This window comes from Coregonus clupeaformis, chromosome 39 (assembly GCF_020615455.1).
Source record: "Coregonus clupeaformis isolate EN_2021a chromosome 39, ASM2061545v1, whole genome shotgun sequence".
Taxonomy (NCBI): Eukaryota; Metazoa; Chordata; class Actinopteri; order Salmoniformes; family Salmonidae; genus Coregonus; species Coregonus clupeaformis.
Window position 1 is genome coordinate 6,369,259 of NC_059230.1, and position 12,653 is coordinate 6,381,911.

A 12,653-nucleotide genomic window follows, 5' to 3' on the forward strand; every position below is an offset into this window, starting at 1 on the left:
TGGAGGGATGGATTCAGGGATGTATCTCGGACCGGGTTCAATATCCTTTTTTTTGGAAAGGGGAGAGAGAAAGAGAGAGATTGATGTGTGAGTGAGAAAGTTTGTGTGTGATCGTGAGCGTGTTTCTTCATATGTTGTGTGTGTGTGTGTGTGTGTGTGTGTGTGTGTGTGTCTCCGTACTACTCCTTAACCATGGTTACTCTCAGGAGGGTTTGTCTCCCTGTCATCTGAAGAAAGCCAAACTGATGTTCTTCTATGCTAGATACCCCAGCTCTAACACACTCAAGACTTACTTCCCTGATGTCAAGGTATTACACACACACACACACACACACACACACACACACACACACACACACACACACACACACACACACACAGAAGACACTGGTCTAACACACTAGACATATTTCTCTGATGTCCAGGTACTAGTGCGCCCTCTAGTGAAACTATTTATCAACTACAACACAAGTACAACACACTGGTGAAACTCTATCGAAGTTATCACTGGACATTTGGGAATTATCTCTCTCTGTCCCAGTTCATATTGCTAATCAGTCAATAAACTAGTCAATACAGTACAAATTATTATTTAACAGCAAATTCTTTCATTCTCTCTCTCTCCTCTCTTTCAATTCAATTTAAGGGATTTATTGGGAAACATGTTTACAAAGCAAAGGAAATAGATGATAAATACATCTTTCTTTCTCTCTTTCTTTCTCTCTCTCTTTCTTTCTCTCTTTCTTTCTTTCTTTCTCTCTTTCTTTCTTTCTCTCTTTCTCTTTCTTTCTTTCTTTCTTTCTTTCTTTCTTTCTTTCTTTCTCTCTTTCTTTCTTTCTTTCTTTCTTTCTTTCTTTCTTTCTTTCTTTCTTTCTTTCTTTCTTTCTTTCTTTCTTTCTTTCTTCCTTTCTCTCTCCAGTTTAACCGCTGCGTGACCTCCCAGCTGATCAAGTGGTTCAGTAACTTCCGGGAGTTCTTCTACATCCAGATGGAGCGCTTCGCCAGGCAGGCTGCCCGCGACGGCTTACCCAGGGACGGTGCACCCTGCCTGGGTAGAGATAGCAGAGAGCCCCCCCTACGCCTGGGGAGAGACACGGAGCTCTATCGCATACTGAACATGCACTATAACAAGAGCAACGACTATCAGGTAGGTGTGAGGGAGGGTGAGGAAGGAGGGGTGTGTATGGTGGGGGGGGTTGGGGGTGTGTGTTTGGAGGTTCAGAGTCTGGACAGAGCTTCAACGACTGTTTGTATGTCTCTCTCTCTCTCTTTCCTACACACAGACACGCATTAATACACACACAGACACGCATTAATACACACACAGACACGCATTAATACACACACAGACACGCATTAATACACACACAGACACGCATTAATACACACACAGACACGCATTAATACACACACAGACACGCATTAATACACACACAGACACGCATTAATACACACACAGACACGCATTAATACACACACAGACACGCATTAATAACACACACAGACACTCATTAATACACACACAGACACGCATTAATAACACACACAGACACGCATTAATACACACACAGACACGCATTAATACACACACAGACACGCATTAATACACACACAGACACGCATTAATAACACACACAGACACGCATTAATACACACACAGACACGCATTAATACACATACTTATTGACTGTCATGTTCTTCTTCAAACCTAACAGGTTTGTGGAGATAGCAGAGTTCTTCACAGCCATACAGACTCTCTCTCTTCTCTCTTCTCTCTCTCTCTCTCTCTCTCTCTCTCTCTCTCTCTCTCTCTCTCTCTCTCTCTCTCTCTCTCTCTCTCTCTCTCTCTCTCTCTCTCTCTCTCTCTCTCTCTCTCTCTCTCTCTCTCTCTCTCTCTGTCTCTGTCTCTGTCTCTGTCTCTGTCTCTGTCTCTCTCTCTCTCTCTAGGTTCCTGACAGGTTTGTAGAGATAGCAGAGTTAGCCCTGAGGGAGTTCTTCACAGCCATACAGACAGGACGTGACAGTGACCCCTGTTGGAAGAAATCCATTTATAAGATGATCTGTAAACTAGATAGTCCCGTACCGGATAGTTTTAGACTGCCTGGCTGCCCCATGGGCTGAGGAGAGGACAGACACACACACCGTATGGGACACACACACCATACACACACTGGGAACACACACACACACACACACACAATGAGCTGACGAACAACAATGAAATGTTGCAATTATTATACATACAATACATGTGACTTATAATGGAGAGAGCAAGGAAGATCTAATGGAATGGAATTACTGTACTATAATATTACTATACTATTATACTATTACTATACTATTACTATACTATTATACTATTACTGTACTATAATATTACTATACTATTATACTATTACTATACTATTACTATACTATTATACTATTACTGTACTATAATATTACTATACTATTATACTATTACTATACTATTACTATACTATTATACTATTACTGTACTATAATATTACTATACTATTATACTATTACTATACTATACTATTTCTATACTATTACTGTACTACACTATACTATTACTATTACTATTACTGCACAATGGTTTCTCCATGCACTCAGTTCTGCCCTGAAACTGGTGGAATCCCAAATTGCACCCTATTCCCTAATTAGTCCACTACATTTGACAAGGGCCCATAGGTCCACTATATATATATATATATATATATATATATATATATAGGGAATTAGGTGCCATTAGGGATGCAGGCCGCTGTCTTTCTTGTGGCTCATATATATTCTGTTAGTGAAATACTGTTGCTCCACAGCGATAGAGCTGTACTTATATGGTGGCTTATTCTTCTCTGCAAAATGGAATATTACACTTTTTTGTTTTTGTTTACTTGGTTACTAAACTGTTGTTTTGTTGTTGTTGTTAAAAAATAAGATGCCTAAAAATATATATATAATCTTTTATCTTTTGAAGTTTATATGAACATGTCAAATCTGTGATGCGCATTCCAGCGTTTTTTTAACATATAAATTGAATGACTAGAATCTAGAATAGTAATTATATTAATTGTATTTCCATGGTTTATAATATATGATTCGTTTCTATATAACAAGATCTGTGCCTCAAAACCTTTTTGATGATTTTTTGATGTTATGACAAACACACACACACATGTTTTTGATGTTATGACATAATCAGTGTAATAAATGAAGGAAGGGAATGGAGTGGTAAAAGCAATGAGAAATAAAACAGAGGATTGAGGAGGGGAAATGGAGTGTGACTGTGTTTCTTCCCATAACACACACTATGAATGGGCCACACACAAACTTACCATCATCTTCTCTCTATCCATTGCTCTCTCTTCCTCCCTCCCTCCCTCTTTCTCTCTATCCATCACTCTCCCTTTCCACCCCTCTTACTCTCTCCCTCTCCCTCCCTTTTGTTCGCTCTCTCTCTCTTTCTCTCCCTCTCTCTTTCTCCCTCTCTCCCTCTCCTTCCCTCTCCCTCTCTATTTCTCTCCCTCTCTACATCTCTCTTTCTCTCCCTCTCTCTTTCTCTCTTTCTCTCCCTCTCTCTTTCTCTCCCTCTCTCTTTCTCTCCCTCTCTCTTTCTTTCTCTCTCTCTTTCTTTCTCTCCCTCTCTCCTTCTCTCCCTCTCTCTCTCTCAGGGTGAATCTCAATTGCATACTCCTAGAGTCCTCTCTCTTCGCCTCAAAACCCATTGGATGAGATAGTCTGAGGTCCCTCCCCTCTGACCTCCTGAGATTCTCCCTCAGTCTCTATCCATCACTCCCTCTTTCTCCATCCCTCTTTTTCCCTCACTCTCTCTTTCTCCAGACCCCTGTGAGTTGGGCAGTAGTATTGGGGTCAGTAAGGTCCTCTTGGTAGAGTGTGTTGGTAGCCTGGTAGCCGACACACTTAAGGGCTAGATTCAATCAGATCTGCTTTAGCCGACATCCAAATAGCAGGTTGTTTTGTCAGAGGTGGAACTGCCTTTGAGCTGTCAAATCCACAAGTGGCTCCAGACATACCTAAAGTTGACCTTGCCATTGGCTGCAAGGAGTCCCATTTAACTAAAATCCCATCCAAGCTAACAACAAAATGTTCCCACAACAGTCTCATTAGGTTATTATCTAAAATGTTCAGATGAACGTTCCAGGTGATGTGCAAGGACTGTTTCTGGCTGCTGACTGCCTGGTAAGGATATGGGGGGGGGGCACCTGACAGATGTTCACTATGACAGATGTTCACTATGACAGATGTTCACTATCACAGATGTTCACTGTGGCGCATCAAGATTGTTGGAACCTCTCCATCACGCTGACAATAAACAATGATTCCTTTAAGATTGATTCCGAGTGTAAGAATTTCCACAACAATTATATGTTTTGTAGTAAAAGAAGATAAGTGTTTCTAATGACATCATCGGTGTGCATTGTGTGATGTTAACCCAATTGTGAGTGAGTGATCGCCTATTAATTTGTCTACTGGTTGATGATGTCATTGGAAACACTTATCTCTCTCTATCTTTTCTACTACAAAACCATAGAAACGCGCCATTTTCACATATGTTGATGTCGGGGTGGTGCTGGAGATGGTGAATATGAAGTTGAAAAATGGTGAAATTTCCCTTTAAAGAATTTATTAAAAACAATGCAACTGCATTTGCACCTGGGCTGAATAAATCACAATTAAAGAAAATATCCGAATTGGAAAAGTTTTTAACGATGTTAGAGCGTTCTGAACAAACACTTTTTACAAAGTCAAGACAGATCTAAATCTATTGATAAGACAGAGAGCAGAATATATCTGTTTATATCTTTGATAAACACAGATATAAAACTATTTGTTTTTTGTATTCTATCGTTCTGTCTCGAAACCTACTTACTCAAATTGGTCCATCTGGACCAAAGCGGGTTTATAAAAAAATTATTATCCTCAGATAACCTCTGTCATCTATTACATTATCTTACATGCTTCATCAGAAACCAACGCTCCTTTGGGCAGTTCAATCTCTCGACGCAGAAAAAGCTTTTGATAAACTAAATTATCTTTGGTCGGTTTGGCGACTTGGCTCCAATGTGGGACTTGGCTCCAATTTCATTCATATGATTAAAATACAGTACTATATATCCAATCCCTCAGCCATGGTAATAACAGGCAATACATGCTCTGTTCCTTTTAGAATAACTAGAAGTAGCAGGCAAGGTGATCCCATCTCACCGCTGCTATTTCTATTGTCTGTGGAGTCCCTGGCCCAGGCAATTCGAACAATCGAAAGAAATTACACCAAAATCTCTCAATTCTACGGATCATGTCATCTCATTATATGCCGACGATATCTTACTTTATCTATACAATGTACAGTTGACAGAGGATGTATGTTTACATACTGTTTTACCCACTTCATATGGATATACTGTATTCTAGTCAAGGCTCATCCTATATAACTACTGCTGTACACACCTTTTCTATTCATATACTAGCCATGATGTCAATACACACCATCATACACTGCTCAAAAAAATAAAGGGAACACTTAAACAACACAATGTAACTCCAAGTCAATCACACTTCTGTGAAATCAAACTGTCCACTTAGGAAGCAACACTGATTGACGATAAATTTCACATGCTGTTGTGCAAATGGAATAGACAAACAGGTGGAAATTATAGGCAATTAGCAAGACACCCCCAATAAAGGACTGGTTTTGCAGGTGGTGTGCACAGACCACTTCTCAGTTCCTATGCTTCCTGGCTGATGTTTTGGTCACTTTTGAATGCTGGCGGTGCTTTCACTCTAGTGGTAGCATGAGACGGAGTCTACAACCCACACAAGTGGCTCAGGTAGTGCAGCTCATCCAGGATGGCACATCAATGCGAGCTGTGGCAAGAAGGTTTGCTGTGTCTGTCAGCGTAGTGTCCAGAGCATGGAGGCGCTACCAGGAGACAGGCCAGTACATCAGGAGACAGGAGGAGCACTGCCAGAGCCCTGCAAAATGACCTCCAGCAGGCCACAAATGTACATGTGTCTGCTCAAACGGTCAGAAACAGACTCCATGAGGGTGGTATGAGGGCCCGACATCCACAGGTGGGGGTTGTGCTTACAGCCCAACACCGTGCAGGACGTTTGGCATTAGCCAGAGAACACCAAGATTGACAAATTCGCCACTGGCGCCCTGTGCTCTTCACAGATGAAAGCAGGTTCACACTGAGCACGTGACAGACATGACAGAGTCTGGAGACGCCGTGGAGAACGTTCTGCTGCCTGCAACATCCTCCAGCATGACCGGTTTGGCGGTGGGTCAGTCATGGTGTGGGGTGGCATTTCTTTGGGGGGGCCACACAGCCCTCCATGTGCTCGCCAGAGGTAGCCTGACTGTCATTAGGTACCGAGATGAGATCCTCAGACCCCTTGTGAGACCATATGCTGGTGTGGTTGGCCCTGGGTTCCTCCTAATGCAAGACAATGCTAGACCTCATGTGGCTGGAGTGTGTCAGCAATTCCTGCAAGAGGAAGGCATTGATGCTATGGACCGCCCATTCCCCAGACCTGAATCCAATTGAGCACATCTGGGACATCATGTCTCGCTCCATCCACCAACGCCACGTTGCACCACAGACTGTCCAGGAGTTGGCGGATGCTTTAGTCCAGGTCTGGGAGGATATCCCTCAGGAGACCATCCGCCACCTCATCAGGAGCATGCCCAGGCGTTATAGGGAGGTCATACAGGCACGTGGAGGCCACACACACTACTGAGCCTCATTTTGACTTGTTTTAAGGACATTACATCAATGTTGGATCAGCCTGTAGTGTGGTTTTCCACTTTAATTTTTAGGGTGACTCCAAATCCAGACCTCCATGGGTTGATAAATTTGACTTCCATTGATAATTTTTGTGTGATTTTGTTGTCAGCACATTCAACTATGTAAAGAAAAAAGTATTTAATAAGATTATTTCATTCATTCAGATCTAGGATGTGTTATTTTAGTGTTCCCTTTATTGCTTTGAGCAGTGTATTTCAATCCCTCCAAAAAGCTTTGAAGATCACAGACAAATTCACATCCAACTCAAGTTATAAAATGTTTCTAACCAAATCATCCCTACTGCCTCTCAAGGCCCTGATGGATGATTCCATCTCTACTTATGGAATCCCAATTGTTTCCCATTTTAAATACTTGTAAATATATTTATTTCCTTAGATAAAACAATTTCAAGAAACTTTAACAGAACGCTCAAATCAATTCAATCCGACCTCAGTCGATGGACTAATGTCCCAGTTGCTTTAACCAGCAGATCATCTATTGTCAAAATGGATATGTTGCCACAGCTGAATTTCTGTAGTTCAAAATAATACTTCCCTTGTCTCCCCTTTCTGGCTATTGGGATAAAATACATAGTGCGGTTTGAAAATGTAGATAGCACCTTTTTGTAGAGTGTTGAGAGAAATATGGTGTCTCCTGTGGCCCTGGAAGAGGTGGTCTCCACTGATATATCCCTTAAACAATGTAGTATGGTGTCTCCTATTGCCCTGGAAGAGGTGGTCTCCACTGATATATCCCTTAAACAAAGTAATATGGTGTCTCCTATTGCCCTGGAAGAGGTGGTCTCCACTGATATATCCCTTAAACAATATAATATGGTGTCTCCTTTTGTCCTGGAAGAGGTGGTCTCCACTGATATATCCCTTAAACAATGTAATATGGTGTCTCCTATTGACCTGGAAGAGGTGGTCTCCACTGATATATCCCTTAAACAATGTAGTATGGTGTCTCCTATTGCCCTGGAAGAGGTGGTCTCCACTGATATATCCCTTAAACAAAGTAATATGGTGTCTCCTATTGACCTGGAAGAGGTGGTCTCCACTGATATATCCCTTAAACAATATGGTGTCTCCTATTGCCCTGGAAGAGGTGGTCTCCACTGATATATCCCTTAAACAATATGGTGTCTCCTATTGCCCTGGAAGAGGTGGTCTCCACTGATATATCCCTTAAACAACGTAATATTTTTGTTTTCTTTTTCTGTTTATATTGAATTTATTATCACTTAAACTATACATTTCTTACTGTTTTTATTTTCCTTTTAAGTGGCAGCCTACGGGAACATGTTTTATAAACGTATAATTTGAAATGGATAATGTATTCATGTTCTAGACACGTTTCGTGGGACGTTGCAAGAACATTCACGTGTCCAGTTTTCTGAGGGTTAGGAGAATATTGACGCCAAACATACACAGAACACGGTTGCCATGTTCTCAGAATATAAGATGTTCATGTTCTATTAGACTAGATTAGCTATACAACGAGCATCGCTTGGCTGAGGAGGTACAGAAGTACTTAGACCTCTACGATTCTAGCCATGCATTATACAGTGGGGAAATTTTTTATTTAGTCAGCCACCAATTGTGCAAGTTCTCCCACTTAAAAAGATGAGAGAGGCCTGTAATTTTCATCATAGGTACACGTCAACTATGACAGACAAATTGAGAAAAAAAATCCAGATAATCACATTGTAGGAATTTTTATGAATTTATTTACAAATTATGGTGGAAAATATGTATTTGGTCACCTACAAACAAGCAAGATTTCTGGCTCTCACAGACCTGTAACTTCTTCTTTAAGAGGCTCCACTGTCCTCCACTCGTTACCTGTATTAATGGCACCTGTTTGAACTTGTTATCAGTATAAAAGACACCTGTCCACAACCTCAAACAGTCACACTCCAAACTCCACTATGGCCAAGACCAAAGAGCTGACAAAGGACACCAGAAACAAAATTGTAGACCTGCATCAGGCTGGGAAGACTGAATCTGCAATAGGTAAGCAGCTTGGTTTGAAGAAATCAACTGTGGGAGCAATTATTAGGAAATGGAAGACGTACAAGACCACTGATAATCTCCCCTCGATCTGGGGCTCCACGCAAGATCTCACCCCGTAGGGTCAAAATGATCACAAGAACGGTGAGCAAAAATCCCAGAACCACACGGGGGGACCTAGTGAATGACCTGCAGAGAGCTGGGACCAAAGTAACAAAGTCTACCATCAGTAACACACTACGCCGCCAGGGACTGAAATCCTGCAGTGCAAGACGTGTCCCCCTGCTTAAGCCAGTACATGTCCAGGCCCGTCTGAAGTTTGCTAGAGTGCATTTGGATGATCCAGAAGAGGATTGGGAGAATGTCATGTGGTCAGATGAAACCAAAATAGAACTTTTTGGTAAAAACTCAACTCATCGTGTTTGGAGGACAAAGAATGCTGAGTTGCATCCAAAGAACACCATACCTACTGTGAAGCATGGGGGGTGGAAACATCATGCTTTGGGGCTGTTTTTTCTGCAAAGGGACCAGGACGACTGATCCGTGTAAAGGAAAGAATGAATGGGGCCATGTATCGTGAGATTTTGAGTGAAAACCTCCTTCCATCAGCAAGGGCATTGAAGATGAAACGTGGCTGGGTCTTTCAGCATGACAATGATCCCAAACACACCGCCCGGGCAATGAAGGAGTGGCTTCGTAAGAAGCATTTCAAGGTCCTGGAGTGGCCTAGCCAGCCTCCAGATCTCAACCCCATAGAAAATCTTTGGAGGGAGTTGAAAGTCAGTGTTGCCCAGCGACAGCCCCAAAACATCACTGCTCTAGAGGAGATCTGCATGGAGGAATAGGCCAAAATACCAGCAACAGTGTGTGAAAACCTTGTGAAGACTTACAGAAAACATTTGACCTGTGTCATTGCCAACAAAGGGTATATAACAAAGTATTGAGAAACTTTAGTTATTGACCAAATACTTATTTTCCACCATAATTTGCAAATAAATTCATTAAAAATCCTACAATGTGATTTTCTGGATATTTTTTTCTCATTTTGTCTGTCATAGTTGACGTGTACCTATGATGAAAATTACAGGCCTCTCTCATCTTTTAAGTGGGAGAACTTGCACAATTGGTGGCTGACTAAATACTTTTTTTCCTCACTGTATAAAGACCAGCATGTAAAGGCCAATTCATGCCACAGAGCAGCAGTAGCAACAGCTGACTCATCCATTGACACATCACTCGCAAATGATTGAAGACAGATCTCAATATCTGGAGAACGTCATGTACCGAGCCACCAGCTTGTCCCAGAGGTAAAGTATTTCAGACTCTCCTCCTTTACTCTGACCCCCCTTTTCCTCTCTTCTGTTGCCCTCTTTCCCCCTCTCCTCCCCATGCACACTGCTCTCCACAGACACTCCTTTAATTGAGCGGTCCAAACAAAGGCCTATTCTGCATGATTGGCTGGCCTTGGGTTGTTGTCCTCTCCTGAACATGAGCTTCCTCCGTGGAGGACAATCAATCAATCAATCAATCAATCAAAATGTATTTATAAAGCCCTTTTTACACCAGCAGATGTCACAAGGTGGTTATACAGAAACCCAGCCTAAAACCCTAAACAGCAACGCAGATGTAGAATCAGGACAGGAAGTTGTGGAGGGCCACATGTCTTCATAATGTCCTTAGCCTCTTCAGGGGTACACTCATAGCGTGGGACGATGTTTAGGGGTTGGGGTGGGTACCACTGTAAAGGGAGAGTCAGGGGTACACTCATAGCGTGAGATAAGTGGGGTGGGTAATACTGTAAAGGGAGAGTTAGTAAATGGCAGGTGCAGTACTTTTTGTGAGAAAACAAAAACCAAAACAAATCAGGGGTCGCTGCAGCACCCCCAGCACCCCTACTTCCTGCGGCTATGGGTATCACTTGATTGGCCGACCAAGAATCCTCATCCTTGCCGCCATGATGCCGAATGCATTCTGTATGACTCTCCGACGAGAGTGGCGGTAGTTGTAGGTACGGCCCAGGTTCATTGAGATGGACACCTGTGAATGAGAGGTAACAAGAAATGAAATATAGCCTATTTGGTCAACAAAAAAATCACCATACCATTTTCCAGGAACCATATTCCAAAAGCCTTGATAAAATGCCATTTCTCATATAGAGGTGCATACATGTATGCAGCAACAAGAGACATTGATTCCAACGTTCTATTATCGACATACCTGGATAAGGGCTATGAGGTTCTCATGTAAGGGGGAAATCTGCATCTGCCAGGAAAACATGGACTTGGCGTTGTGGTACCTGGCAGGACAGCTGGTGGTGGTAAATTGAGGGTCTTCTGCAGCAGTTTAGACCCAAAATAACTCTCTCGAAACACTCCACCAGCGCTCTCTCGGCCGCATGCTCCTACATCCGTCTCTACCTCTCGCCTATTATATGCCTTGCTAGGTAAAGCAAATCTAGTAGATCAATTCCCATAACTTCCATTTTCTCGCCAGTCAAGTGTCTCTCTGTGTACACTATTTTATTCTCCCGTGCGTCTCTTCCTTGTTTGGGGTTGTTTCCTAATATTGTCGCTTTCCCCCCTTTTTTTTTTTTTCGTTGTTCAAGCGAATGTATTTTAAGGGAGTATGCTAACACACTCGTTTGGTTCGGCAAGGCGCCAGCCGAACCGAAGCATGCTGGCGGTCTTTAACTTTAACGCCAAAACATGCTAAATAGGTTCTCAGGAGGTTTTTGATAACATACATAGAATGTTCCCCTAACTAACGGTAAACTGGACACTCAAACATCAGGGGAACATTACGGGGTAACAATACAACAACGTTCTCTCTCCCTAGAATTGTTGGCTGGGATGCAGCCTTGTTAACAAGTACTAACACTGGAATGTGAGATGTAATCTACACCTCCATTAAGATGATAGAAATGTCATTATTTAATTTAATGATTTTTAAATTTGAGCGTAATTATTTCTATGTAGCCTACACTTTCTCGTTCTGAACTTATAAAGTGAGTGGGGCGGGTGTGGCTTTGTGACAATGATTGGAAGATCAACTGCTCACCAATTTGACAGCTCCAATGCAGTTCCATCCCGACACCGCCAAAACATCCGCTATGCGGGTGTCTGCTATTCCTGGTTAATGCTTGATCTGATTGAATCTATGCCTACTCCGATGACAGGGTGTTTTAAGCAGCTCAACCCGCGAGACCAATGTTCCCTCTAAGCTGTGCGCACAGGAGTTCCGAGACTGCCACGCAGCTCCCCGGGACTGCCTTGCAGAAATATCAGCCCATGGAGGGAAGATTGAACTTCACTCAACTTTCTAGAGCAGGGTTCCCCAGTTCCACTCCACGTAACAGTCCCTTTTTTGGTCAGTGTCAGCAGAGGAAAGGGAGAGCAGAGGGATGTTGAGAGGCAGACCCCCAGTCTGCTGCTCTCTCCCTCCGCTGAGACTGACCATCAGCCCAGGCACCATCAGCCCAGGCACCATCAGCCCAGGCACCATCAGCCCAGGCACCATCAGCCCAGGCACCATCAGACCAGTAAAATAAAAAGCAAATTATTTAAATGTATGCTCACTCAACTGTCCTTCACAAGTAATACAACAGCAGATCTATTACTGCTGTGATCATATAGCCTACCTCAAATTTTGAAATATCATTTTTTTTAAATGTCTCGAACAACAATGCATTGGCAGGGCAATTCAAGCAAAGACAATATGCGGTGATAATGTATTGGGCCTATAGCTTACTGCACAAACCTCATTGCTACAGTACTGTTTGTAATTGGTTAATGTTGCATAGACTTACGTTTTTTAAAGTCATGTTAACAAA

The 12,653-nt window shown here is 42.4% G+C and overlaps 1 protein-coding gene across 4 annotated transcripts in view; it reads left to right on the top strand.

The window, feature by feature from the left end:
• Positions 1 to 2,368, top strand: part of LOC121554338 (prospero homeobox protein 1) — a 6,882-nt gene extending 4,514 nt beyond the window's left edge. For all 4 annotated transcript variants that reach the window (XM_045211765.1, XM_041867860.2, XM_045211766.1 and 1 more), the window contains exons 2-5: positions 1 to 40; positions 201 to 308; positions 920 to 1,147; positions 1,948 to 2,368. The exon at positions 1 to 40 is cut by the window's left edge. In XM_045211765.1, the coding sequence (XP_045067700.1) occupies positions 1 to 40; positions 201 to 308; positions 920 to 1,147; positions 1,948 to 2,121 (550 nt within the window). In that variant the 3' untranslated portion in view covers positions 2,122 to 2,368. The remainder of the gene's footprint in view (positions 41 to 200; positions 309 to 919; positions 1,148 to 1,947) is intronic.
• Positions 2,369 to 12,653: the final 10,285 nt, after the last annotated feature.